We start from the raw sequence: 27,028 nt of genomic DNA, 5'->3' as shown, positions 1-27,028 counted from the left end.
GGTCGTGGCCGCAGATGGTGACGTTATCCAAATAGGGGAAGGTCGCCCGCAGCGCGTTCTGGTCAACCATTCGGTCCATCTCCCTTTGGAAGACCGAAACCCCGTTGGTGACGCCGAAGGGGACCCTAAGGAAGTGGTAGAGGCGGCCGTTTGCCTCGAAGGCAGTATACTGGCGGTCCTCATGGCGGATGGGCAGCTGGTGGTACGCTGACTTAAGGTCGATGGTGGAGAATACTTTGTATTGCGCAATCTGATTGACCATATCAGATATGCGAGGGAGGGGGTACGCGTCCAGCTGGGTGTACCGGTTTATGGTTTGGCTGTAGTCGATTACCATGCGGCGTTTTGCAGTGGTTTTAACGACTACAACCTGGGCTCGCCAGGGGCTAGTGCTACCTTCGATAATGCCCTCCTTCAAGAGCCGCTCCACCTCAGAGCTGATAAAAGCTCTGTCCCCGGCACTGTACCGCCTGCTTTTGGTAGCGATGGGTTTACAGTCGCGGGTGAGGTTAGCGAACAGGGGAGGGGGGGGGACTTTTAATGTGGAAAGGCTGCAGGTGGTTTGCAGCGGGCGATTTAAAAGTTGTTGGTTGCAGACTGTGAGTGGGGGGAGGGGTCCACCGTATGCTAGTGTGACACTCTTAAGGTGGCACTGAAAATCCAACCCTAGCAGGACGGCAGCGCAAAGACGGGGCAGGACTAGCAGTTTAAATTTTTGATATTCAGTGCCCCCTACTGACAGGGTCACCACACAGTAGCCGCTGATGTCCATTGACTGGGACTTGGACGCCATAGAAATGCGATGGTGCGTTGGCAGAATCGTGAGGGAGTGGCTACGTACCGTGTCGGGGTGGACGAAACTCTCTGTGCTCCCGCTGTCGATCAGGCAACTGGTGGCGCGGCCGTTTACCGCGATATCCATCATGGAGCTGGATAGATGGTGAGGGTGGCCTTGATCCAGCGTCACGGAGGCCAGTATGTGGCTTAGTGAGTCACTATAGTCATCCGCCGAGACGGTGGTCGGTTCCGGTGACGAAATGGCGGTTGAGTGCGTTGGATACGATGGCGGCGGATGCCATGCGGCCGGGGGTACACAAAATGGCGGATAAGATGGCTGCTCCCACGGCCCGCACGCTGCGCTGCTGGCTGGCTTCCCCTTGCAGGCGTTAGCGTAATGGCCTTTCTTCCCGCAGCCCGAGCAGGTAGCTGTCTTAGCTGGGCAGTGCGCTCTGGGATGTTTTAACTGGCCACAGAAATAGCATTTTTGGGCCTGGTTACTGGGCATCGAAGCAGTTCTTACCGGAGGCTGCTGTCTCGGTTGGGTCGCTGCAGCGGTTGGTGCCGGGGGCGGCGGTCCCGTGTCCCACGGTTTCGATTGCCATGTCTCGGCGCCGTTACGGGGGTATGCCTCGAGGTTTCGGTGGGCCTCCTCTAACGAGAGCGCAAGGGCAATGGCCGTCTTCAGGTCGGGTTCCTTGCTTTCTAGCAGTCTCTGCCGGGTGTGGTCTGACTGGAGGCCCCTGACGAAGGCATCACAGGCGAGTCCCTGCGCGTGCTCCACAGCCGTTACCGCTTTACAATCGCAGTCTCTGCAGAGTGCCAGTAGCGCCCGTGCAAATGCCCCTACCGATTCTCCCGGTTGCTGCCTGCGGGATCCCAAGAGGTGTCGGGCGTAAATTGTGTTCACTGGGCGCGTATATTGCCCTTTTAGTAGCTCGAGGGCCGCCACGTACGTATTAGAGTCCCGGATTAGCATATATACTTGATGGCTCACCTGGGCGGTCAAAATTTTCAGTTTGTGATCCTCCTCTGTAACCTGTGAGATTGCGAGGAAGGATTCAAAGCAGCTCAGCCAGTGTTCAAACTTGGCTGATGCACCCACATCTTGAGGGTCGAGGTCCAGGCGTGGTGGTCTGAGGGCTCTCAGCAATGTCTGCTGTATCCGTTGCTGTTGTTGCTCCTCAGGTGTCGCCATTTAACTTTTAGCTAATAAAATTGATACGCTTATCAATTACTTCATAAAAGGTGATGAGTCGAAGAAGAGATGACGAGTCGAAAGAAGAGATGAATAAGGCTTTTATTAGCTAAGAAGAGACCATGCTTCTTCGTGAGTGACTGAACAAGTCTGAACGAAACCCACACAGTGGTGGGTGGAGTCAGCTGAGGCATGCCTCCATACACAGCGCCACCCAGAGGTGGCAATATACAATACAGTGGTTTACCACAATTACTCCACAGGGTTTATATACCGGTGTGGTCACTACCGGTACTACAATGTACAGGAACTGTTAAAAGTAGTCCTTCACCTTAAGGTATCCTCTTAAGGTAGTACAGGTTACATACACTACAACAACCTACTTCCACCTCTGCAATATCACCCGTCACTGCACTTTCCTCAGCCTATCTGTTGCTTCCATGAAACACTCATCTGTGCTTTTGTTACCTCCAGACTTGAGTATTCCAATGCTCTCCCGGCTGGTCTCCCATCTTCCACCCTCCATAAACTTGAGCTCATCCAAAACTCTGCTGCCCGTATCCTAACTTGCACCAAGTCCCATTCACTCATTATCCCTCTGCTTGCTGACCTACATTAGCTCCCAGTCCAGCAACGCCTCAGATTTAAAATTCTCATCCTTTTGTTCAAATCCCTCCATGGCGTCACCTCTCCCTATAACCTCCTCCAGCCCTACAACCCTCGACCACTCTGTGTTCCTCCAATTCTGGCCTCTTGTCCATCCTCTCCACCATTGGTGGTCGTGCCTGCAGCTGCCTAGATCCTAAGCTCTGGAGTTCCTTTCCTGACCTTTTCCACGTCTCCAACTCTCTCTCCTCCTTTAATATTCTCCTTTAAAAGCTACCTCTTTAACCACATCTTTTGTCACCTGTCCGAATATTTCCTCATGTGGCTTGCTGTCAATTTTGTGTTTACTGTTTTATTTGTGTTAAATATGTATCTAAAGTCTATGCTACTTATTAAAGAGAATATCGGAGACACATTAGAAAATGATTTTTTTTGGTAGAGAGAAGCCCACAGAAAGAAGATAACTTTTTTTTCTCTAAAAGCAGAGAGTGCTGCGTGCAATACTGCCACTGGCCTGATGCTGGGCCCAGTGAATGAGGCGGGGCCTTGTCTTTGTCTATTCGGTATCATGGCGACGGCAGATCCGGCGCAGGCCGCGCTTCAACATCACGGCAGCGAGGCCGGCGACAGTCTGCGCGTCCTGCTCGCGTCCCTCACACGGTTTCACCAGCAGGTCTGCCACTTACATTCTTTGATTTGAAAAGTCCTTTAAAAAAAAATTTAATCTGAGAAGTAGGGCCAGAGCCGGGGTCTGGAGTAACGGTGGCCCCAGCTCTCTGGCTGCACCGAGCGGCGTCGCTTGAGTGCAGTCGACGTTGGTTAAACCGGCCTTTCCCTGAATCACTTAGCTCAGTAACTAAACTGGGTTTTCATGGCTTGTGCCTGCAGCCATCGGGTTGGCAAAGCTGCCACCTCCAGGGAATTAATTCCAGGCAGATCCAACGCCGCCTACCAAGAAATGTTCACCCGGGTGCCGAGGGCGCTGATTTTAGAAGGAAAAAGGGAAGAATATCCTAATGGGTAATGTGTGGTTGTGCACCAAACAGGTGTACACACCAGTCCTTTACTCAGGATCAGTGAGATGGTGCGAAATGGGCATCAGTCTGGGTTAGCAGAAACCTTAAAAATATATATACAGGTAACTTAAAAGAAATAAAAACAGAAAATGCTGGAAAAACACTCAGCCGGTCAGGCAGCATCTGTGGAGAGAGAAACATTTCAGGTCGATGTCTTTCATCAGAATTTTTAAAAATAAATTGGTGTGTACTTTTCACAAATATGGTTGCAGTATGATGTGAAATATTTTTCAACATTTCCATAAAAAAAACTTTGTTTATGTTACACTTGGTTTTTGAAACCAGTGTCGGGCAAGGTTGTTGATCCAAAATGATCTACGTTTATAATTTTCTGAAAGTGCATTTAAAAACACTTAATGTCTCAGGATCAACTGTGATGACAAAAACTGATTGGATGAAGTTAAACTGAGGCCCTGTTTATCTGTTCAGGTGGATGTGAAAGATCCCATGGTGCTATTTGAAGAGGAACAGGGATATCTTGTGCGATAGCTTGTGCTATAACAGGGATATCTTGTGTCCTGACTAGCATTCCTCTTTTAGTCAACACCACCAGAATACTTGGAAATACTGGTCAGTTAGCAACAGATGTTGACTGATCTATATGTTTACAGAATTTTCAAATTAGCTGGTCATTTATCTCATTGTGGGATCATACTATGCGCAAAATAATTGCTGCCTTTGCTTTCATATTAACAGTGGCTCAAAAGTAACAACAACAACAACAACTTGCATTTATATTGTGCCTAAACTTCCCAACCTGCTTCACAGGAGTGTAATTAGACAAAAATTGACTGAGCCAAGAAAGAGGCATTAGGACAGGTGACCAAAAGCTTGGTCAAAGAGGTACGTTTTAAGCAGTGTCTTAAAGGAGGAGAGAGAAGTTTAGGGAGGGAATTCCAGAGCTTAGGGCCTAGACAGCTGAAGGCACGGCTGCCAGTGGTGGGGTGGAGGAAGTGGGGGATGGACCAAGAGGTCAGAGTTGGAGGAATGCGGAGTTCTTGAAGGGTTGTAGGGCTGGAGGAGGTTACTGAGGTAGGGTAGGTGAGGCCATGGATGGGTTTGAACACGTGTATGAGAATTTTAAATTGGAGGCGTTCAGGGAACGGAAGCCAATGTAGGTCAGTGAGCACAGGGGTGATGGATAAACAGGACTTGATGCAAGTTAGGATACGAGCAGCAGAGATTGGAATGTGCTTAAGATTATGGAGGGTGGAAGATGGGAGGCCGTCCAGGAGAAAATTGGATTAGTCAAGTAGTTGGTTAGTTGTGACATTCGGTGGATGTGAAAGGCACTGTATAAATGCAAGACCTTTTACCATCTCCCAGTAACACCTTGAACACCATCCAGCTGGTCTACTTTTGAAAGTTTTTCTTGAAGTGTTGCGAGATAGGCTTGTAAGAGTCTCGGTGGGGGCGGGGTGCTGTATTCCATGCTAATCATAGTTCGAATCTCCTATTCACTCTGCTACTCTAATAACACTCACATTGCTAGTGGTTTAAAAGTAAGGAACAGTCCCTATCTCTGATTAACCCACTGCAACATGTAAACCAGAAGCTTGGGGTGAGGAATTAAGGGCTCAATCTGGGAGGGAGTGGGGTCTGAAAGGAAGTTGCATCTAGGGATTGGGAGCACTGAGTTGGCCTGTGCCCTGCTATTAGCAGAGAAAGAGATAGTGGGGCTTGTTGTCACCCAGGTGTGGAGTGATGAGTGAGGTATCTGATGGATTAGTTAATACTGAGATTCTGCCACTACCATTGAGCTGCCAGCAGTGCTAAATTAAGTAATAGCTTGAAAAGATGCAAATATGTCTAAAAATGGACTGAAGTGTTGCATCAAACCATAGGAGCCTAGTCTACCATTAATACTACCACAAGTAAGTCATTTGCAAAGAAATCTTAACGTTTACATGACTTATCTAGTGTTCATAATATTCCCCCAGTGCAAATGTTTGCAATAAAAGTATCACATGTGTATGAACAATTAATTGCAGTACAAATAATATCACCATCTCCCCTTTACTGCGGAATAAGAACTGGGGGGGGAAACTGCTGAGAAATTTTGTGAAATGTGTACAGTAAAAGCAATGTTGTTATGGGGGTGGGGGGAGCGGCAAGAGTAGTGATTGAATCCGATCTGGAAATACAATACCATAAGTGCAGACAAATGTAGGGATGTCAGCACTTTGACAAATTGAAATGTAGAATTACTTTGACCATTTCAATATGCAGTTTTTTAAAATTTGTTCGTGGGATGTGGATGTCGCTGTTAAGCCCAGCATTTATTGCCCATCCCTAATTGCCCTTGAGAGGGTGGTGGTGAGCTGCCTTCTTGAACCGCTGCAGTCCATGTGGTGAAGGTACTCCCACAGTGCTGTTAGGGAGGGAGTTCCAGGACTTTGACCCAGCGACGATGAAGGAACAACGATATACTTCCAAATCAGGATGGTGTGTGACTTAGAGGGGAACTTGGAGGTGGCGATATTCTCATGCACTTGCTGCCCTTGTCCTTCTAGGTGGAAGAGATCGTGGGTTTGGGAGGTGTTGCTGAAGAAGCCTTGGTGAGTTGTTGCAGTGCATCTTGTAGATGGTACACACTGAAGCCACGGTACGCTGGTGGTGGAGGGAGTGAATGTTTAAGGTGGGGGATGGGGTGCCAATCAAGCGGGTTGCTTTGTCCTGGATGGTGTCGAGCTTCTTGAGTGTTGTTGGAGCTGCACTCATCCAGGCAAGTGGAGAGTATTCCATCACACTTCTTACTTGTGCCTTGTAGATGGTGGAAAGGCTTTGGGGAGTCAGGAGGTGAGACACTCACCGCAGAATACCTAGCCTCTGACCTGCTCTTGTTGCCACAGTATTTATGTGGCTGGTCCAGTTAAGATTCTGGTCAATGGTGACCCCCCAGGATGTTGACGGTGGGGGATTCGGTGATGGTAATGCCGTTGAATGTCAAGGGGTGGTGGTTAGACTCTTGCTTGTTGGAGATAGTCATTGCCTGGCACTGTGCGGTGTGAATGTTACCTGCCACCTATCAGCCAAAGCCTGAACGTCGTCCAGGTCTTGTTGCATGCGGGCATGGACTGCTTCATTATCTGAGGAGTTGTGAATGCTACTGAACACTGCAGTCATCAGCGAACATCCCCATTTCTGACCTTATGTTGGAGGGAAGGTAATTGATGAAGCAGCTGAAGACGGTTGGGCCTAGGACACTGCTCTGAGGAACTCCGGCAGCAATGTCCTGGTGCTGTGATGATTGTCCTTCAACCACCACAACCATCTTTGTGCTAGGTATGACTCCAGCCAGTGGAGAGTTCCCCCCACCCCCCGATTCACATTAACTTCAGTTTTACTAGGGCTCCTTGATGCCACACTTGGTCAAATGTTACCTTGATGTCAAGGGCAGCCACCCTCACCTCACCTCTGGAATTCAGCTCCTTTGTCCATGTTTGGACCAAGGCTGTAATGAGGTCGGGAGCCGAGTGGTCTTGGCAGAACCCAAACTGGGCATCAGTGAGCAGGTTATTGGTGAGTAAATGCCATTTGATAACATTGTCGATGACACCTTCCATCACTTTGCTGATGATTGAGAGTAGACTGATGGGACGGTAATTGGCCAGGTTGGATTTGTCCTGCTTTTTGTGGTCGGGACATACCTGGGCAGTTACCTGTTGATGTCTATTAAATCTGCTTTAGTTAGCTAGCTCAATTTGTACTACTTATAAGTCAATTGTCAGCTGCACAATAGTTGAACAAATTGACGAACGGTCTTCGACCTGAAACGTTAATTCTGTTTCTCCACGGATGCTGCCTGGCCTGCTGAGTTTTTCCAGTGTTTTCTGTTGTTAGTTGAACAAACTAGTTGCTTTATTGTGACCATTTGGCACAATCTGGAGTCTGATGTTGGAAACCAGTGATTTTGATGTTTTATGTCTTTTCTCTTAAAGCTTAATGTTGGAGATGATGTTCTAAACATTACTGTTGATTTATGCAAGCTTCAGAGTCTGCCAGCTCTTAACCCAGCACACCTTAGTAGTTTGCTCCAACAGTATATTATTGATTTGCAGGTAAGTGTAAATATAATTTTTCTTTTAAGAAAATTGTTCTGTATATTAATGGAAACCTGGAAGTAATTAAAAAAAAGTTAAACTGACAGCAGCACAAATTACATGACTAAACCACAATAACGAAGCTCAAGAAATTTATTATTGCCATGTACCTGGAAATGAATGAATTATGTACTTTGCATGTATAGTGTAGGACATAGGCCAGAGTGCGGAGCTGTTGGTAATGATGGAATGGGTCATGAGGGCTCATCTGAAGCAAAGATGGAGTGGCATTAGTTATCTAGCGATGGGCTGTAGCAAAATCTAGGGTCTGAGGGTGAGTGCGGAGGCCTTCCTGGGTTGAGGTTGGGAGCAGAGGCTGGTGACAGCAGCAGCAGTTCTAGATTTATTTAGATTATCAAGGTGATTGGCACATTGCAAGCTGCCCTGTCTTAGTCTTTTCACCATGCTAAATGCAGATGGCCATTGAATAAAAGTCTGAGATTTGGAACAAAAGCTCCTGGAGGGTGTTACCCAGAGGTTGGGTATGAGAGCGTATGCTAATATATCCAGGGTTTAGTGCCTACCATGATTGGATTGCAGAGAGGCAAGCAGATGCTGCTGAAGTTTTGCAGCTCCTATTGTTCAGTGGCGAATGGTGGCAGTTGCACATTTTATGTTGAGTTGTGCTGCTCACCATGCTGTGCATTAGAAGCTCTTGGTAACTGCTGCCTGTCTAATACAGTCCCCAACCCATTCATCTCAGTTGTCTAATGACTGACCTGGGAGGACGTGGGGGTGGATTAAGATGAGCAGGTTCTCTTTTGGAGTCGAGGTGGCTCCAAGATGACACACCAGGCTATGGAAGTTTGGAACAAAGTCAACCCTCTGGCAGATTTAGTATTCCTGTCCCTGAGCCAAACAGGTCTGCACTAGTGCAGGGCACTGTTAATGATTAAGCAGCCAATCTGGCTTGGAGGAGAAGACCCATCACCTGGGTTGGGATTCTTCGAACTCTGCTCCAGGTAATCCTGCAAACTAGTGTCCCACAGGTAGGGAGGTCTGGCTAAACAAGCAGTAGAAAGATGAGTGATTTGTGCTGGCTGTTTGGTTTTGGCTGGTTAAACTGCAGCAGTACTCTGGGATCCTTAAGCTTTGACACTGCCACTTGTGCATAAACTCTAAAGTTGGGTAGTAGGATGTGTCCTTATAGGACAAGAAAATGTACAGTCCATATTGGGCAACAGAAACTCAGTGGATTTCTCAGTAGCTTATTATGGAGACTTGTACAAGGTGATGAAATTCCCATATGTCAAGACATCCAGCTGAGCAAAAAAACAAACCATATAAATTTAGCTGATGTAGTAGCTGAATATTAAAACAGTAACTGATTTGCATTAATCACACTATAACTGCTCAGTTAATTTGGACTTCAAATAGTTTAGTAACATTTTATTGTTAGTGTGTTTCAGACAAGCTGAAATTATTGGTGAGAAATGACACATCTGGGATCAGAACTACAGAAGAGATGATGCCGCCCACAAAACCTGCCAGTGACTCAAATTCAACAGTGACTGATGGCCATAAGCAAATTTCAAATAAAACAATTAATCCAAGAACAAAAATGTTCCTAAATGATGCACAAAACAAGCCTGAAGGACACGACGAACCAAATATCCAAACTGAAACAGAATTGGTTCAGATCAAAGCAAGCAGAGATGAAGTAAAATTTAATTACATTTTCCATATCCTCCATTGATCTAATTATGCAGAGATTGTTTTATTTTAGCTTGAGTAGATGAAGCTATTTCCCGTATCATCTTATTTGTCTCAGATTGAAAGAAGAATTTCAGCATTCATGGAGAGAAAACAGGCAGAGATCAATGAAAACAACATCCGTGAATTCTGCAATGTTATTAATTGTAATCTAGGTTAGTTTTCTATTAGTAAATGTTATATTAATGTAATGTTTTTTATAACACAAGATAGAGAGGGAGATGGCAATCTAGATTAAATGCTAATTTATGGGTTATATGTGGAAAAATTGATCTGATTGCTTGATTTTCCATCATCGTGTAGTAAGACACTCCTAGTAATTGGGAATAGAGTATTATGTTTTTGTTACGTCAACGTTTCTACCTATTTTATTTGCTTTGAAAATTATTTTTGCCATATTGACTTTTTTATGATTTAGTCTTAGCCAAATAAATCTGTTTTTAAACTAGAAAACAGCTGTGCTAGAACAGACGCAGTTTTCACGCCACACCCTGGTTTCAAAAGTCATATAAAAGGTATGTTGTTTTCATATCCTATAGTGCTACCTATTTTTTCCAATATCCTGTTGAAGCTGAGCACTTATGTTCATTCATCCATCAGCATAAGAAAGTTCAATTGTATTTTTGGTATGATATGATTGTATATTCACTTACAAATGCACTTGGGTATGTTCGACCTTGTGAAAAGCTCTGTATATGTGCCATCCCTGAGCTGAAATTGTGAGGTCTTCACATCACTCCTAGAATTATCTTCAGACTTTTTTTGACGATTTTGAAATTGTTAGTATTTTGAGTACAGCTGTCACTATTGTCTTCTCGCTTGTATGTGTTAAGTTGGCTAAGACAACTTGATAAAATACAAATTTGGCACTTGTTTGTTAGTTCTGGGTGCACTTACATAGAATTACATAGAATGTACAGCACAGTAACAGGCCATTCACCCCAACTGGTCCATGCTGGTGTTTATGCTCCGCAATGGCCTCCTCCTACCCCTTTCATCTAACTCTATCAGTATAACCTTCTATTCCTTTTTCCCCCTCATGTGTTTATCCAGCTTCCCCTTTAATGCATCAATACTATTCACCTCAACTACTCCTTGTGGTAGCGAGTTCCACATTCTAACCACTCTCTGGGTAAATAAGTTTCTCCTGAATTCGCTATTGGATACATTAGTGACTATCTAATATTTATGGCCCCTAGTTTTGGACTCTCCCACAAGTGGAAACATCTTCTCTACGTCTACTCAATCAAAACTTTTCATAATCTTAAAGACCTCTATCAGGTCACCCTCCGACTTCTCTCTTCTAGAGAAAAGAGTCCCATTTAAAGGAGATTTTAAAAACATCTTAGAGTCACTGTCGTTAAAACAAGATTTGAATCGAGAACTGGAGGAGGGAGACAGAGGCTGGAACACCACAATCTTGTAATATACCTTCTGCATTCAAAAGTCCATCTTAAATTGTGTTCAAAATTCCAAATTAGCTTGTATTTACATTATCCATGAAACTGGGTTATCCAGAAAGCTGGGTCATGATGTTCCAACCTTTTCCAATCGGTTTGTCTTCATAACATGGAGCCCTAATCTAGTAATCCTTCTTAGCAATTATCTCTCCAGTAATTGTATCTTCTTCTGAAGGCAGCATGCTCTAAATTGCACACTGAGACAAATGTATCCTCATAAGTCGATTTTGTATAAATTGCTGATCAGATGTCCTTCTGATACAACCAAATACTTGGTTAAGCTGATAATAGCTTCACATTGACTGACACATGAATGATCAATAATTGCACCCAAATCCTTTAGCCTTTCCACTTTTGTTCATGGACAAATGCAAAATAGGACTCCATCATGTGTACATTTCATGTTTCGCACTGTACATTGTCTTATATTTATTAAATCTATATTATGATTCACCTAGTCTTGAGATAATTTCCTTAAATGGTCCCCATTCCTTTGAATGCTATTTACCTCCCTTGTAGTTGTCATTTGACCACATACTATAGCATTTTTTAAATTCATTCACGGGATGTGGGCGTCGCTGGGAAGGCCTGCATTTATTGCCCATCCCTAATTGCCCTTGAAGGTGGTGGTGAACCACCTTCTTGAACCGCTGTAGTCCATGTGGATTATAGTTTTTCGTAACAGTTTTTGATACAACTGAGTGGCTTGTTGGACCGTTATTGACAAATATTAGAATATTACAAGTATCCTTAAGTTCATTATCCATAATGAGAATTGCAGAGAAAGTCCTCTGCAAAACATGCCACTGCCCCCTTGGAAGATCTTCCACTTATTGCCTTTTGCTTTCAAATTCCTTCTTAAAATTCAAGTAAATTAAATCCGCATAGAACCCGCCCACCCCCATTAATTTTGTTAACTTCCCAAAGAATTCCAATTGTTTTGAGAGGCACGACCTCTTCTAAAACCATGGCTCTGTACTCTAGATTTTTAAAATAGTTATTTGTTCTTGGAATGTGGGCAATGCTGGCAAGTCTGCATTTATTGCTCATCCCTAGTTGCTAGTAGGAGTTGTTTTACAACTAAGTGACTTGTTAGGCCACTTCAGAGAGTATTGAGTTAAATTTGCATTGTGGGACTGGAGTCACAAGTAAGCCAGCCTGGGTAAGAGTGGCAGGTTTTCTTCCTTGAAGGACATTGGTGAACAAGTTGGGCTTTTACAACAATCTGGCAACTGTCATGGCCACTTTTTTGGTGCTAGCCCACAATTTGCCAGATTTATTAAATTCAATTTCAGAAGTTACCATGTTGAGATAGTATCACACAACCTCTGGGTTGCTAGTCCCGTACCATAGCCTATAGGCTATCGTGCATTAAGAGCATCCTGTTAATTGCAATCTGGCACTTCCCCCTCTGATTGTTAGATTAACATCAGTAAAACATTTTTATTTGACTATCAGAATTATACAGTTCTTGTAACTATAGAGCTTCTAAAAAATATTAACCAGACCTTTTGCTTATTTCTTCACTCATTCCTTTGAGGATATATCCCATTTGGTCCAGTCACTCTACAGACATTTAAGTCAGGAGCTATAGCAATATCCTAAAAGTTGCAATGAGGCTACTGAACCAGTGACTTATGCATTATTTTTCCTTGAGTAGCCTGCAGGACTATAACTTGAGTGTGAGCGATGAATGTGTTTCTGACAATTCAGAGAAAGAACATCAGTTCACGAATAATGATGTAATATTGTATTCTGGGGATGATTACTGTTGAGTTTTGAATGCATTTTGAAGTGCACCTCACAGATTAGTTAAGTGGTTGCTGCTTTGTGAAACTCATCCTTTCTAGCAATAGAGCAAAAAAAAACCTGTACACCTTCCTTATATTTTTCAAAACCATTTTTATTGCAGTTTCAAGAGTTGTGAATACATATGGGCCTCAGACAAGGACTGAAGGTGTGGGAGAATCTCTACAGAAACCTGATACTATGACACAAAGCTGTGGTAACCCTGCTATTGAAGAGAGGCTTCAAAATATGGAAACCCACTTGAAGTTTCCAACAGGTTTAGTTCACTTTGTAATCTTTTTTAAAGGGTGTGTTAAATAAAGAATACAAAGGAATGCTTGCAAAATAATCTAATGAAATTCATATGGTGGCATAAACTGCAAGGGCAATATTTGGTCAGTTTAGCACTGGTATCTGAACTGTAGTGTTAGAATCAATTCCAGTTTGTTTTTTAGTTTGTCTTTTAATTAAATGAATACTTTTCTATTTTTGGTCACTGCTACTACAGGCACCGCAGAAACAAACCTTTTATATGCTCATATACATGAACAAGAAACACAAAAGGTTTAATTTTTTTATTTGTTCATGGGATGTGGGCATCGCTGGCAAGGCCATCATTTATTGCCCATCCCTAATTTCCCTTGAGAAGGTGGTGTTGAGCCGCCTTCTTGAACCGCTGCAGTCCATGTGTGCAGTACACCGTGCTGTTAGGGAGGCAGTTCCAGGATTTTGACCCAGCAAAGATGAAGGAAGTAATTGTGATGCCACTATTGTAAGTTTGTCAAGAAGTAGCATATTGTTGATTACCAAAAGTTTTACCCTGCAATTTATTGAAATTGGAGCTTCTTTATTTGAATCTAATATTGCCTTGTATACATTGTAACTATAATATATTAGCACAAATTGTATGTTTTAGTTTAACTTATGAGCACTCAAACTTATTAGACAAAGATTAACATAACCCAGGGATAAAATTTCCTGTATTGATAAATTGGAGATCGGTGAGGGATTCTAACAATTGTGAAGAAAACTTGCGTAATCTCTGACTATATTTGTCCATTTATCTGTTCTTTGGTACTAAGCTTTTGATATGCGCTTGTATATATAAATTTACAATTCCTGGCCTTTTATACTGAGTTGCAATTGCTTTTCCCGGGTAAGTAGCATTAAGTATTCCTCTATATCTATCTATAATTTTCCGTCTCTAAATATATTAAAAGTCTTGCAACAAGCTCATACTTTTGTCACTTTTGCAGTAGCACTTTGGCTGCCAATCACAAATGAAGAAGCAGGGAACAAACCATTCAAAAGCAGGAAAGCACTAGAAAACTGGCAATAAGAGACTACTAAATACTTATGGCAACCAAGTTCCAAATGTATACTCAGGAAAACCTATTTTTTTTTATTTTTAAAGTGAGCCAGTTAAATCAATTAAAATGGTTTTTGGGGAAGAAAAGTTATCTGCCATTTTTATCTCGGCATCTGAAATTTCTAATGTTCAAAATAAAGATTTAAATAAAACATAAATTATATATTTCACAATAACATGAGTAAGGTTACTTATTAAATTAGTTTTTTTGTGTATTTTAATACTTTCAGTAAAGTTGCACTTGAATGTCTGAGCTTCGCAAAAGTCTGGGCTTTGACTTCATATTTTTGTCTGGAGCTGTGACTCTTGTCAGCTGAAGGCAGGTGCTGCATTCTGAGCATGTGCACAATTTCCCCAGATGCATCAGTAGCATTAAAAAAATTAGCAGGAAATTACAGGCTAGAGAGTGCAACAGTAAAAAATCCCGGCCAGTGTCGATTGAAATCTGAAGATGTTCTAAAGTGCTATCGCTGCCAATTATTTCTTTTCTTTCCCACTCCTCGTGTTTGGGTTTTGTTTTAGTCTGCACACCCTGAATAATCCATTGCTTTCCTTTGCCTCTGTATTCTCTTCATTGTAACTGCCCTAACTCCCTCTTTCCTGCTTGCACCTCATCCCACCGCCATCTTCCATGCTCAACACCAAACTCTCTGGAGCCTCTAAATTTCTTCCTCCTTTCCTCCTTGAAGCTTTAACCACTCCCCAGCACTTAACTTTTACCACCCACTTGCCACTACCACTGCCCTTTTTCCATCACCATTACCAACATGGCACCTTCCTGTGTCCACGCTGTATAAGGAACTGTTCCAACATAGAGGTTGGTCTATTTTCTCCGCCACCAGGAAAAATATTTGATATGAAAATATTCGCATGTGTGTCTCATTCGTTAAAGATTCTGTTATGGCATTGATTTTTTGCTAATTTATTATACTGTTTTCTTCACAGTCCTTTATCCTGAGATTTTTCACTCTGGCCATTTTTATCTTTCTTTTCGTCGTTCATTAGTTTTTGAAAAGTGAGGAAAAGAGATGGCTACAACTTGGCTGGCTTCAGTCACTGTTTTGAAGGGCTTTCACCTTTGTTGTAGCTGTGATAGCTGTCTCTGCTATTGCTCCAAAAAGCATATCGTGAGCACCTGTAATATCTATCTGGGGTTCCCAGCCCACTCTGTGCAGGATCAGTTTTGTTATCTGTAAGAAGTGTACTGCAAGAGAAAATATGTCTTATTTGGCGCTGCCTGGGGGAGTATGGTTAGTTTCAGTGTGCATTGTGATGGGTAGCCATGGTCTCTTGGAGGTTGCTTGAATATCTGTTGGGTGGGAGTTGCCCAGAGTTTTTCCTGAAATTAGCTAAAGGTTTTTTCCCTTTTTCCCTCTCCAGTAGTTAGTGTTACTAGTGGTTTGCGGAGAATAATGCACATTGTTTCACCCTCTAATAGGGTAAGCATGGATAACGCTGATCTTTTCTCGCCATTCTTTTCATTTGATTGATTATTCTTCAGTGCCAAGGCTGTGGCAGTTCATGTGATTCCTGCCATATTAGGCACTGGGACTTGTTCAATGACCTCAGTTGTTCTTTGGATGTTTTTTTTTCATCAAAGGGCGTACAAGCCTGAAGCTGTAGCTAAGACTGCCCATGGGTCTTTCAGAGAAAGGTCCCAAACCCTGATCAGCCTTCAGACTCTCTTAATATAGCAGAGTCTTGCTCAATTGGCTGGTTTGGCTGCATCTTTTGTGGCTCCCTCAGGAACTGATACTGTGGCTGCAGATTTTAAATATGCCCTTGTGTGACGAGGGGCATTTATTTGAGTATATGGACGAGGTGTTGGATTTTAAACAGAACATCTGACTATTCCAAGACTGGCACATTTGAAGCAGATCCTCCTATTTTTTTGATTGTGGGATTCCACTGTATGTAAATTGGTGGCACATCGGAAAGTAACTATACTTCAAAATAATTAATTGACTGAAGTGCTTTGGGATGGCTTGAGGACATGAAAAGTTCTACATAATTCCAAGTTGTCATTTTTTAACTTCAGGGTCAGCCACTCCATCGACCACCCATGATGGGGACATCAGCAGCCCTTATGGCTTTGGCCAGAGCTCCATGTTTTACATCATCTGGGGAAGGAGCAACTTGTTCCCAGACCAGTTTCTAGTTCTTCTGAGACTCGTGTGTCCTATTCGGTTGATGTCAAGGATTGTAGAAGAACACCATCTTTATGATCCTTGTCATCCAGAATTCTTAACTATTCATGAGATCAGTACAGTTGAACTTACTTTGACTGTGTCATCCTTTTGTGGAAATAGAGATGCAGTTCTGAGTCTCGGGTAGTGGTCTCATGAGTAAGAGGCTCTCCAGCACAACCGTCAGCACTGGTGACTGAAGCCTCCCTGTAGGAATGGGCAGTGTATATACAGGACAGCTGAGCTCCAGGCCAGTGGATTGCAGACATGTCCACCTGGGCTGCTGTGTTGTCTAGTTTTTGGGCATTTTCACATTCTGGTGCAAGGCAAGTCCAACATCTCTAGACGGACAGCTTGACCATTTTCAAGTATGTGCATAAGGATGATGGGACCAGATATTGGCCCTCTGCAGGATGCACAACTGCTTGCTCATTTGTATACTCTTGCAACACGTTGAAGCATACTATGTAGGCAGCAGTTAGAATAATATTATTACTCAAAAGAACATAAATGTTTTTCCTTTAATTTTAATACAGAAAAGTGTGAGGTGATGCAGAAGGAACAGGGAGAGGCAATAGACACTTAACGGCACAGTTTTAAAGAGTGTGCAGGGACAGAGGGACCTGGGAGTTAATGTGCATAGGTCCCTGAAGGTGGCAGGCCATATTGAGAGAGTGGTTAACAAAGCATATGGGATCTTGGGCTTCATAAATAGAGGTATTGAGTACAAAGTTAGAGAAGTTATGCTGCATCTTTATAAAGCGCTGATTAGGCATATTGCATCCAGTTCTGGTCACCATACTTTAGGAAGGATGTGAAAGCCCTTGAGAGGGTGCAGAGGAGATTTATCAGAATAGTTCCGGGGATGGGGGATCTTAGCTACAAGGACAGGTTGGAGAAGCTGGATTTGTTTTCATTAGAGCAAAGGAAGTTGAGGGGTGATTTGATAGAGGTGTACAAGATTATGACAGGTTTGAATAGGCTCGACAGGGAAAGGCTGTTCCCACTAGTTGATGGTACAAGGACTAGGGGGCACAGATTTAAGGTTTTGGGCAAGAGATACAGGGGAGATGTGAGGAAAAACATTTTTAGGCAGCAAGTGGTGAGGACCTGGAACTCGCTGCTGACGGAAGTGGTGGAAGTGGAGACACTCCATGTTTTCAAGGGGAGACTGGATAGGCACTTGAGGGAAATAAACTTGCAGGGTTACGGGGATAGAACGGGGGAATGGGACTGACTGGATTGCTCTACAGAGAGCCGGCATGGACTCGATGGGCCGAATGGCCTCCTTCTGTGCCATTATGACTCTATAATAATTCATATCAGTAAAAGTGACTTGTAATCTATTTCATACATTATTGAAGGATTTGCACTAGCAATCCTGCATGTGAAAGGTATGCAATCTGATTTAATAGTGGTTCTGTGCTATTGATCTTGAGGATTGGTGCTCACCATGGTGTTGTTCCATGAGTTAATCTTTGAATTTCATCTTTGGACCAAACTTGAAAGATTGGATGAAATATTTTTAGAGGAAATACTGCATTTTGTGTTGTATTCAGTACCTATCAATCAATGAAAAAAATCATCTTTTGTGTATATTATTTGTAGGTGGTCCAGTCCCAATTGACATTTACCGAAGGATCAAGAGGCTTGAGGATAGAATTCTTCATTTGGAAGGTCTTTCTCCAGAATATTTTCAACATGTGGTAGGTTTTGACCTCCTTACCTAAGGCAACATGAAACATTTTTAGAGGAAATACTGCATTTTGTGTTGTATTAAGTACCTATCAATCAATCAAAAATCATCTTTTGTGTATATCATTTGTAGGTGGTCCAGTCCCAATTGACATTTAGCGAAGGATCAAGAGGCTTGAGGATATATCTAATTGTAAACTTATATAATTTTGCAGCACCAAAGAATGCTATGTGGCCCATAGCACCTGTGCTGGCTTTCTGAAAGAGCTATCCACTTATCCAGTGTCAGCTGTGGCTCAGTGGGTCGCACTTTCACCTCTGAGTCAGAAGATTGTGGGTTCAAGTCACACTCCAGAGACTTGAGCACAAAAATCTAGTGAGGGAGTGCTGCACAGTTGGAGGTGCCGTCTTTTGGATGAGACATTAAACCGAGGCCCCGTCTGTTCTCTCAGGCGGGTGTAAAAGATCCCATGGCACTATTTCGAAGAAGAGCAGGGGAGTTATCCTTGGTGTCCTGGCCAATATTTATCCCTCAATCAACATAACAAAAGCAGATTATCTGGCCATTATTACATTGCTGTTTGTGGGAGCTTGCTGTGTGCAAATTGGCTGCCGCGTTTCCTACTTCAAAAGTACTTCATTGACTGTAAAGCACTTTGGTACTTCCGGTGGTCGTGAAAGGTGCTATAGAAATGCAAGTTTTTTTTCTTTCTTTAATTCCATTCCCCTGACCTTCCCCAGTACTATTTTCTAATTACAAATCTTTCTCCACTTCCCTTTCAAAAGCTCTTTTGGATTCTGCTTCCACCACTATTTCTGGTACGCATTCTATGTCCTAATAAACCTCTGCATAAAGGGGAAAAAATCTAACCTCCTTTTGCTCTTTGGTCACTATCTTAAATTTATGAGGATGGACTAAAGAATCAGGGTCTCTTATTAAAACAGTAATCTTGGTCAGGACATCTGGAGAACTACCCTGCTCTTCTTCAAATAGGTGGTCAATCACCATGGTTTGAGCCGGATTGACTTGAGCTGCAGTGCCTGAGAACCAGGGCTGGAGAGGGATGTTTATAAGCTGCCTCAAACACCAGACCAAAAAAAGAGCATCCCCAAAATAACTTTAGCTCAGAATTTTCACTTAATGCTTGTACTGAATAACAATGAGGAAAAAATGGAAGCTTTTTATTATGGATTTCCCCCCCCACCCCCCCACCACCCCCACTGCTTACAGGAAAATAGTTAGTTATAAATCTTGTTCCTGATTGTTGTGTAATGCTGGTTCCTATGGCGTATGTTAGGTATGGTAGTTCCAGAGGAGAGGGGTGAAAACTACAACTTCCATGTCACTTTGCGTTCACTTACTCACTCACTCGCACATTCACTATCAATGGGAGCTAGAATGCCCTGGCACAGTTAAGGAATGCAAGCTCTGGGGACATAGCAGAACTGAAACTGTAGGCCCCAGAGGAAATAGGCAGACATATGCGAGTGAAACTTCTTGAAAGCATTTCTAGTATAAGGTGGTTAACTTTATAGTTTAGAGTTTTTACAAGATTATGTAACTTTGAATGTACTATTGTATAAATTCTAATTGGGTATATCATAGAATCATAGAATGATACAGCACAGAAGGGAGGCCATTTGACCCATCGTGCCTGTGCTGCCTCTTTCATACAGTTATCCAATTAGTCCCTTGCTCTTTCCCCATAGCCCTGTACTTTATTTCCTTCAAGTATTTATCCAATTCTCTTTTCAATGTTGCTTTGAATCCACCACCCATTCAGGCAGTGCATTCCAGATCACAACAACTCGATGTGTTTAAAAAAATTTAAAAAAAAAGTTTCACGTTGCCTCTGGTTCTTTTGACAATCACCTTAAAGTTGTTTCCTCTGATTACCGACCCTTCTTCCACTAGAAACAGTTTATGCTTATTTACTCTATCAAAACTGTTTGAACACTGCTATCAAATATCCTCTTAACCTTCTCTGCTCTAAGGAGAACAACCCCAGCTTCTTCAGTCTCTCCATGTAACTGAAGTCCCTCATCCCTGGTACCAATCTAGTAAATCTCCTCTGCACCCTCTCAGGCCTTGACAGCCTTCTTAAAGTGTGGTGGCCAGAATTGGACACAATACTCCAGCTGAGGCCTAACCAGTGTTTAATAAAGGTTTAGCATAACTTCTTTGCTTTTGTACTCTATTCCTCTATTAATAAAGCCAAGGATCCTATATGCTTTTTTAACAGCCTTCTCAACTGGTTTTGCCACCTCCAGAGATTTGTGTACATACACCTCCAGGTCTCTCTGTTCCTGCACCCCTTTTAAAATTGTATCATTTAGTTTCTACTGCCTCTCCTCATCCTTCCTACCAAAATGTATCACTTCACACTTCTCTGCGTTAAATATTGTCTGCCATGTGTCTGCCCATTTCACCAGTCTGTCTATGTTCTGCTGAAGTCTGTTACTATCTTCCTAATTGTTTACTACATTTCCAAGTTTTGTGTCATCTGCAATCTTTGAGATTATGCCCTGTATACCCAAGTCCAGGTTATTAATATATATCAAAAAGAGCAGTGGATTTAATAGCAACCCCTGTGGAGCGCCACTGTATACCGCCCTCCAGTCTGAAAAACTGTTCACCACTACTTTCCAATAGCCAATTTTGTATCTGTGCTGCCACTACCCCTTTAATTCCATGTGCTTTCATTTTGCTAATAAGTCTGTTATGTGTTACTTTGTCAAATGCCTTTTGAAAGTCCACTTACACAACATCAACCGCACTACCCTGATCAACCCTCTCCATTACTCCATCAAAGAACTCAATCAAGTTAGTCATAAAATTGTGCTCATTTTCATTTATTAGCTCATACTTTCTAAATGCCAATTAATTTTGTCCTGGATTATTGTCTCTAAAAGTTTCTCCACCACCGACATTAGGCAGACTAACCTGTAGTTTCCGGGTTTATCCCTCCTTTTTTTTTAAACAGGGATGTAACATTGGCAATCCTCCAGTCCTCTGGCAATGCCCCCACATCCAAGGAGGATTGTGAGATTGTGGCCAGAGCCTCTGCAATTTCCACCCTTACTTCCCTCAGTAACATAGAATGCATCCCAACTGGACTGGGTGACCTTTCCACTTTGAGGATTGCCATCCTTTTAAGTACCTCCTCTGTATCTAGATTTATTCTGTCCAATATCATTACATTCCTCCTTTACTGTTATGTTGGCAGTATCCTCGTCTCTAGTGAAGACAGATGCAAAGTATTTATTTAGTACCTCAGCCATGCCCTCTGCCTTCACGAGAATTTTTGGTCATAAGAACATAAGAAATAGGAGCAGGAGTAGGCCAATCGGCCCCTCGAGCCTGCTCCACCATTCAATAAGATCATGGCTGATCTGATCCTAACCTCAAATCTTCTATCACTCTCGGTCCTTAGTCGGCCCCACCCTTCCTTTGTCTACCCTTTTACTATTTGTGTTAGACTTTTGGGTTCCCTTTTATGTTAGCGCGAATCTATTCTCGTACTTTCTCTTTGCCCCTCTTATTCCCTTTTTTTAGATCTCCTCTGTACGTTCTATATTCAGCTTGGTTCTCTACTGTATTACGAACTATACATTTGTCATGAGCCCCCTTTTTCTGTCTCATTTTAACCTCCATATCTTTAGTCATCCAGAGAGCTCTAGCTTTGGATGCCCTTCCTTTCCCCCCTCATGGGAATGTGTCTACTTTGTACCTGAGCCATCTCTTTGAACACCTCCCATTGTTCAATTACTGTTTTGCCTACCAATTTTAGATTACAGTCCACCTGGGCCAGATCCCTTTTCAACTCTCTGAAGTTAGCCCTCGTCCAGTTAAGTACTCTTACACTTTGATTATTCCTTGTCCTTTTCCATAACTATTCTAAGCCTGATGATGATATGATCATTGTTCCCCAAATACTCTCCCACCGAAACTTGCCCCACTTAATTCCCCAGAACTAGATCCAGCACTGCTTCTTTCCTCGTTGGGCTGGAAACACACTGATCAAGAAAGTTCTCTTGTACACATTTCAGGAATTCCTCCCCCTCTTTGCTCTGTACTAATATTTGTGAAGAAACAACATGGTCGCTCCAAGGACTAGGAGAAAATTGAGCAATTAATTCAGTCAGTTTTATTGTACTTCCTGATTTGTGAATGGTGGCTTTGAAAGAAATTGAAAACTTAGGTTGGTTTTCTGATGGTTACTGGTTGTTGCTTTTCTCCTATCCATCTAGTGAATGGAACAGGTTTTTGATTGGTTCAAATATTCGATTGATTAGTTATTTGAGCCAGTCGCCATTTTTTTCACCCTATATACACTTTTGAAGTCTCATGCGACAGATATGCAATTTAATTATATTCATTTTACACATTCCTTATGAAATGTAATCATGGTAGGGATGTTTGGAATTTTACCTGTGAAACCCTCTTTATTGTATGATGCAGATATGCAGTATCCTGTTCCATATTAATTTTACCTATAATTTGTGTTTGTTTTTAGACTTGAAAAATGTTTTGTCATTGATTTTCTTTGATAGGGTTAAGAATTTTAGCTTCTGAACATGTTTAATCAGTATGCTTCAGATTTTGCAGCTTCTTCATGGTTAATTCTAGGTTATCAGTAACTAAGATTTTGTGTGTTTTCTTAAATGGAACAGAACTTAAACAAAAAACTTTCTCCTCTTCAGAATTTTCCAAGCAAAAGGCGTAAAGTTCAAGAAACAGTGCAGGTATTTTTTTTTCGCTTCCATATTCAGTATCTTATACAACACAGTCTGCGATCCAAGGACATATTTGATCATGCAATTATATTTACAGTACTTCCATATTAAGGTGCCTCTATCTTTCTGTCTGTCGGTCTCTCTTCTCCCCCTCCCCTTTCTCTTCAATCTCGAAATAGTCAAATGGGGACAAACATCTGGGCCACTTGTTTTTGACAGGACATACCAACTCGTGCCTATCTTAAGCCCCAATCTGGAAAGCATAGAAACCCATTGCATCAGCAAGGGATCTAATTCTTGCATGCTGCCTTTATACTATATTTTTGCTATTTCTGTTGGTGCCCAATTAGGCATAATTCACTATAAAATTAACATTCACTGTTAATGCAGTTATCTGTGCCTTGCAGTACAGGTGGCTCGTACAAGGTCATGTCAGAAAAAAGCTTTTTAAAGTTGAAAACATTCAATCACAATTTAATGATTAAAAAGAGCTGACTATATTCTTCGCTCTTTTCAATCATTACAAATCACAGTGAAGCAGGTGAACAGTTTGGTGCTTAGGTTTGAGTATGCACACTTAGAACTGCATTCCCCAATTTCATAACAGTGTCGGCAAACTGAAAATATGGTCCTCATTTATATTAGTGAAAATGGAGCTGACCCTGTCTTCAACGCACTATAAAAGTGATATTAATATACTCCTTTCTTACTCCTGTCTTTTTCACTTGTTTTATCTTTTTCTTTCTTCACCCCCACCCCAGCCTTCTCCCATGTCCATCTCATTCTCCTGTTTTTTTGCTGGAGAACTAGAAAAGGAGCTGACTGGATTACTGGCATTGTCCATTCAAGTGGGACATTTCACTGCCAGAACTGGATCATCCAGGACATTGACCTATGACAAATTTTCTACCTTCCCTCCTCTCCCTATTATATTACCACAAAATGTGTCCTTTTCACTATTGACCCAAGTGTCAGTGGGGTGCTCTTTTAACATGTTGTAATATCACTGCTACTGATCCATACTAACCTTGCTTGCTACGATGTGTAAGTGCACATACTGTAATATGCTACAATTGGCAGAAGAGCAGCAAGTGACCAAGGTAAAATTTGGTTTGTCAGAATTGGGAGAGGGAAAGAATCTGCTTGGCCCAATTAAAATGTGCCAGGTGGTTTACTGCATATAGAAACGCACAGCTAAAAGTTAATCCGATCTGACATGATGCTGTATCAAGTTAGGTTTGGTACATAGATGGTATGGGAAATACTTGGAGTTCAAATTATGTAAAAGGTTGTTAAACATTGCTGCTGTAGTGCTATTTTTCCATTGAAATGTTTGCGTTACATCATGCTGCTTCTAAATGAGAAGCATAATTACAGTTGTTTATCCCAGTGTATTGCAAATTTAAATACTTTAAATTATTTGTGTTTCAGGGCTACAGTCTGATAGAAATTGATGAGAAGATTAATGCACTGAAGGCAGTGCTGCTGCAGAAAGCAAATGACCAGGCTCAGCCAATAGAGGCTGACAAGATGTCTGTATGAGGTCAACTTTTACTGAGCTTTATAACTTGACCAGCCAAATTAGTCGGTGAATAATGCCTTTTTACTGGGGTTTTCTTTCAGAAAATGAAAACCTGCTGGAGTGATGACAGTAACATGCTATTTAATATTTTTGAACCAGACATTGATACTGTTTTCTGAAGTACATAATCTGGATTGAAAATATCAGTTTGGGTAGAATTAAATTGTCCTAATTCTAGTAGCCAGATAAATGGGAAAACTCTTTTTAAAATTATGCAGCCATTACTCTTGAGCAGTTGTCAGTGAGCTGTTAGTAAATCGTTGTATCCCAAAGAATAAACCGAATCTGTGCTGTGACAGCATCTGTGTTAAATGCATTTTGTATAAAATATTGTGTAGAAACATTCTGCTGGCACTAAGTTGCTTTATGTTAAAAGCATCAAATGCTGACCAAACCAGTGTCTTGTGTAAACCACATTTTAGGTGTTCAGTGTTCATGTAAATATTGTGTGTTAATTATATGTGTGGAATATTGGTACAATAAAAGTTTGATATTGTTCTGTACTGACTTTAAAAATTTTCATTGTAGATAATCCTCTTTTCCCCACACTAGCTTCTGAAGATAAAGATCACCATCATTGAGAAATACTCAATCTTAAAAACAGCCTAGTTAAGAAATTGTGAACTTCTGCATATGGAGATGATGGCCTCAGAAATCCTTGTGCCTGCTTTGTTGGCAGAAGTACGGCAGAGTGGGTGCTGGTAACCTTCACTCCTGACCCTACTGCAATATCTGGGATCGGCGAAGGTCACCTAGTTGGAATACTACCACTATAGTGCTAGCCAGAGAGTATGGGGGGTGGAAAAAGTTGCACTGGCCATCGGCGGCAATTTTGTTTTATGCCCAATCAGCCACTGCTTTCATTAAAAAAAAAAGGGGGGGGGGGAAAAGAGAATAGTACACCGTGCTTGCCAGGCCAGGTTCAGGCACCAGATCAGCATGCTTGTATTTTGCACTTGTACCCAAGACATAAGTGGAGAAAGGAGACTTTTAATTTAATTTTCATATAAATATATATATTTTAGCTATATTTTCTATATGCTATCTAGGTATTTTTTAAATTCATTCCTGGGATGTGGGCGTCACTAGCAAGGTCAGCATTTATTACCCACCTCTAAATGCCCTTGAGAAGGTGGTGGTGAGCTGCCTTCTTGAACCACTGCAGTCCGTGTGGTGAAGGTACTCCCACAGTGCTGTTAGGGAGGAAGTTCCTGGATTTTGACCCATTGACGATGAAGGAACGGTGATATATTTCCAAGTCAGGATGGTGTGTGACTTGGAGGGGAACTTGCAGATGGTGGTGTTCCCATGCGCCTGCTGCCCTTGTCCTTCTAGGTGGTAAAGGTCATGGGTTTGGGAGGTGCTGTCGAAGAAGCCTTGGCGAGTTGTTGCAGTGCATCTTGTAGATGGTACACACTGCAGCCACGGTGTGCCGGTGGAGGAGGGAGTGAATGTTTAAGGTGGTGGATGGGGTGCCAATCAAGTGGGCTGCTTTGTCCTGGATGGTGTCGAGCTTCTTGAGTGTTGTTGGAGCTGCACTCATCCAGGCAAGTGGAGAGTATTCCATCACACTCCTTACTTGTGCCTTGTAGATGGTGGAAAGGCTTTGGGGAGTCAGGAGGTGAGACACTCGCTGCAGAATACCCAGCCTCTGACCACCTCTTGTTGCCACAGTATTTATGTGGCTGCTCCAGTTAAGTTTCTGTACAATGGTGACCTCCCAGGATGTTGATTGTGGGGGATTCGGCGATGGTAATGCCGTTGAATGACAAGGGGTGGTGGTTAGACTCTCGCTTGTTGGCGATAGTCATTGCCTGGCACTTGTGTGGCGCAAATTATCAGCCCAAGCCTGAGTGTTGTCCAGGTCTTGCTGCATGCGGACATGGACTGCTTCATTATCTGAGGAGTTGCAAATGGAACTGAACACTGCAATTATCAGCGAACATCCCCACTTCTGACCTAATGATGGAGGGAAGGTCATTGATGAAGCAGCTGAAGATGGTTGGGCCTAGGACACTGCCCTGAAGAACTCCTGCAGCGATGTCCTGGGGCTGCGATGATTGACCTCCAACAATCACAACCATCTTCCTTTGTGCTGGGTATGACTCCAGCCAGTGGAGAGTTTTCCCCCTGATTCCCATTGGCTTCAGTTTTGCTAGGGCTCCTTGATGCCACACTCTGTCAAATGCAGCCTTGAGGTATGCATATATAGACACATTTAACATATATTTATCCATGTTGTATCTGAATATCCAGTAGGTTTGTATGGATATAGATGTATGTGTGTGTGTGTATGAGAACAACCAATCGAGAATGAGTCAGCAATAGTTAGCAATTCAAATTGCTTAAAATACTTAAAAATCTTTGGCTGCCATCTTGAACTAGCTAGGAAACTTAATACAGTAAATAGGGTTTGTAACATAACCAAGACATTAAAAAAATTACAAAATTAAAAATAAAATGATTAGACAAACCTAAATGTTGCCTTAAAATGTCTACAATGTTTTCAAGTGGCTGCCTGACTACCTGTAACTCGCTGAGAAGCCTGAGCCTCAAGTTTCTGGGCTTCCTCGACACTTGGGTACCTGGGGCTTCTCAGAACTATCACTCAGCTCAAAGGAAGTCCTAACATGACAGTATACCATAGCTCCCAGTCAGCATCGCTGTATGTAAGCAGTCTGGAGAAAACTCCCAGCATGCACAGAGACTGCCTCCCAACTGAGTCTAATGAACACAAG

General features: G+C 42.4%; 1 protein-coding gene across 3 annotated transcripts; it reads left to right on the top strand.

Moving 5' to 3' along the window:
- Positions 1-3,082: 3,082 nt before the first annotated feature.
- Positions 3,083-24,793, top strand: mbip (MAP3K12 binding inhibitory protein 1). 3 transcript variants are annotated; one of them, XM_086003336.1, is made up of 10 exons: positions 3,084-3,254; positions 6,171-6,215; positions 7,599-7,718; positions 9,160-9,420; positions 9,532-9,628; positions 9,923-9,988; positions 12,846-12,998; positions 17,885-17,982; positions 22,676-22,717; positions 24,140-24,793. In XM_086003336.1, the coding sequence occupies exons 1-10, from the start codon at positions 3,099-3,101 to the stop codon at positions 24,248-24,250; spliced, it is 1,149 nt and encodes a 382-aa protein (XP_085859462.1). In that variant the 5' UTR covers positions 3,084-3,098; the 3' UTR covers positions 24,251-24,793. The 3 variants fall into 3 exon arrangements, with proteins under 3 accessions (XP_085859464.1, XP_085859462.1, XP_085859463.1); XM_086003338.1 differs by lacking the exon at positions 9,923-9,988 and having other exon boundaries at positions 3,083-3,254; XM_086003337.1 differs by lacking the exon at positions 6,171-6,215.
- Positions 24,794-27,028: the final 2,235 nt, after the last annotated feature.

The sequence above is a fragment of the Somniosus microcephalus genome, chromosome 12 (assembly GCF_052327205.1).
Source record: "Somniosus microcephalus isolate GS21.2 chromosome 12, FLI_Smic_1.0, whole genome shotgun sequence".
NCBI lineage: Eukaryota > Metazoa > Chordata > Chondrichthyes > Squaliformes > Somniosidae > Somniosus > Somniosus microcephalus.
Note: the sequence above shows the minus strand (reverse complement) of the source record. Positions and strands in the feature narration are given on the sequence as shown.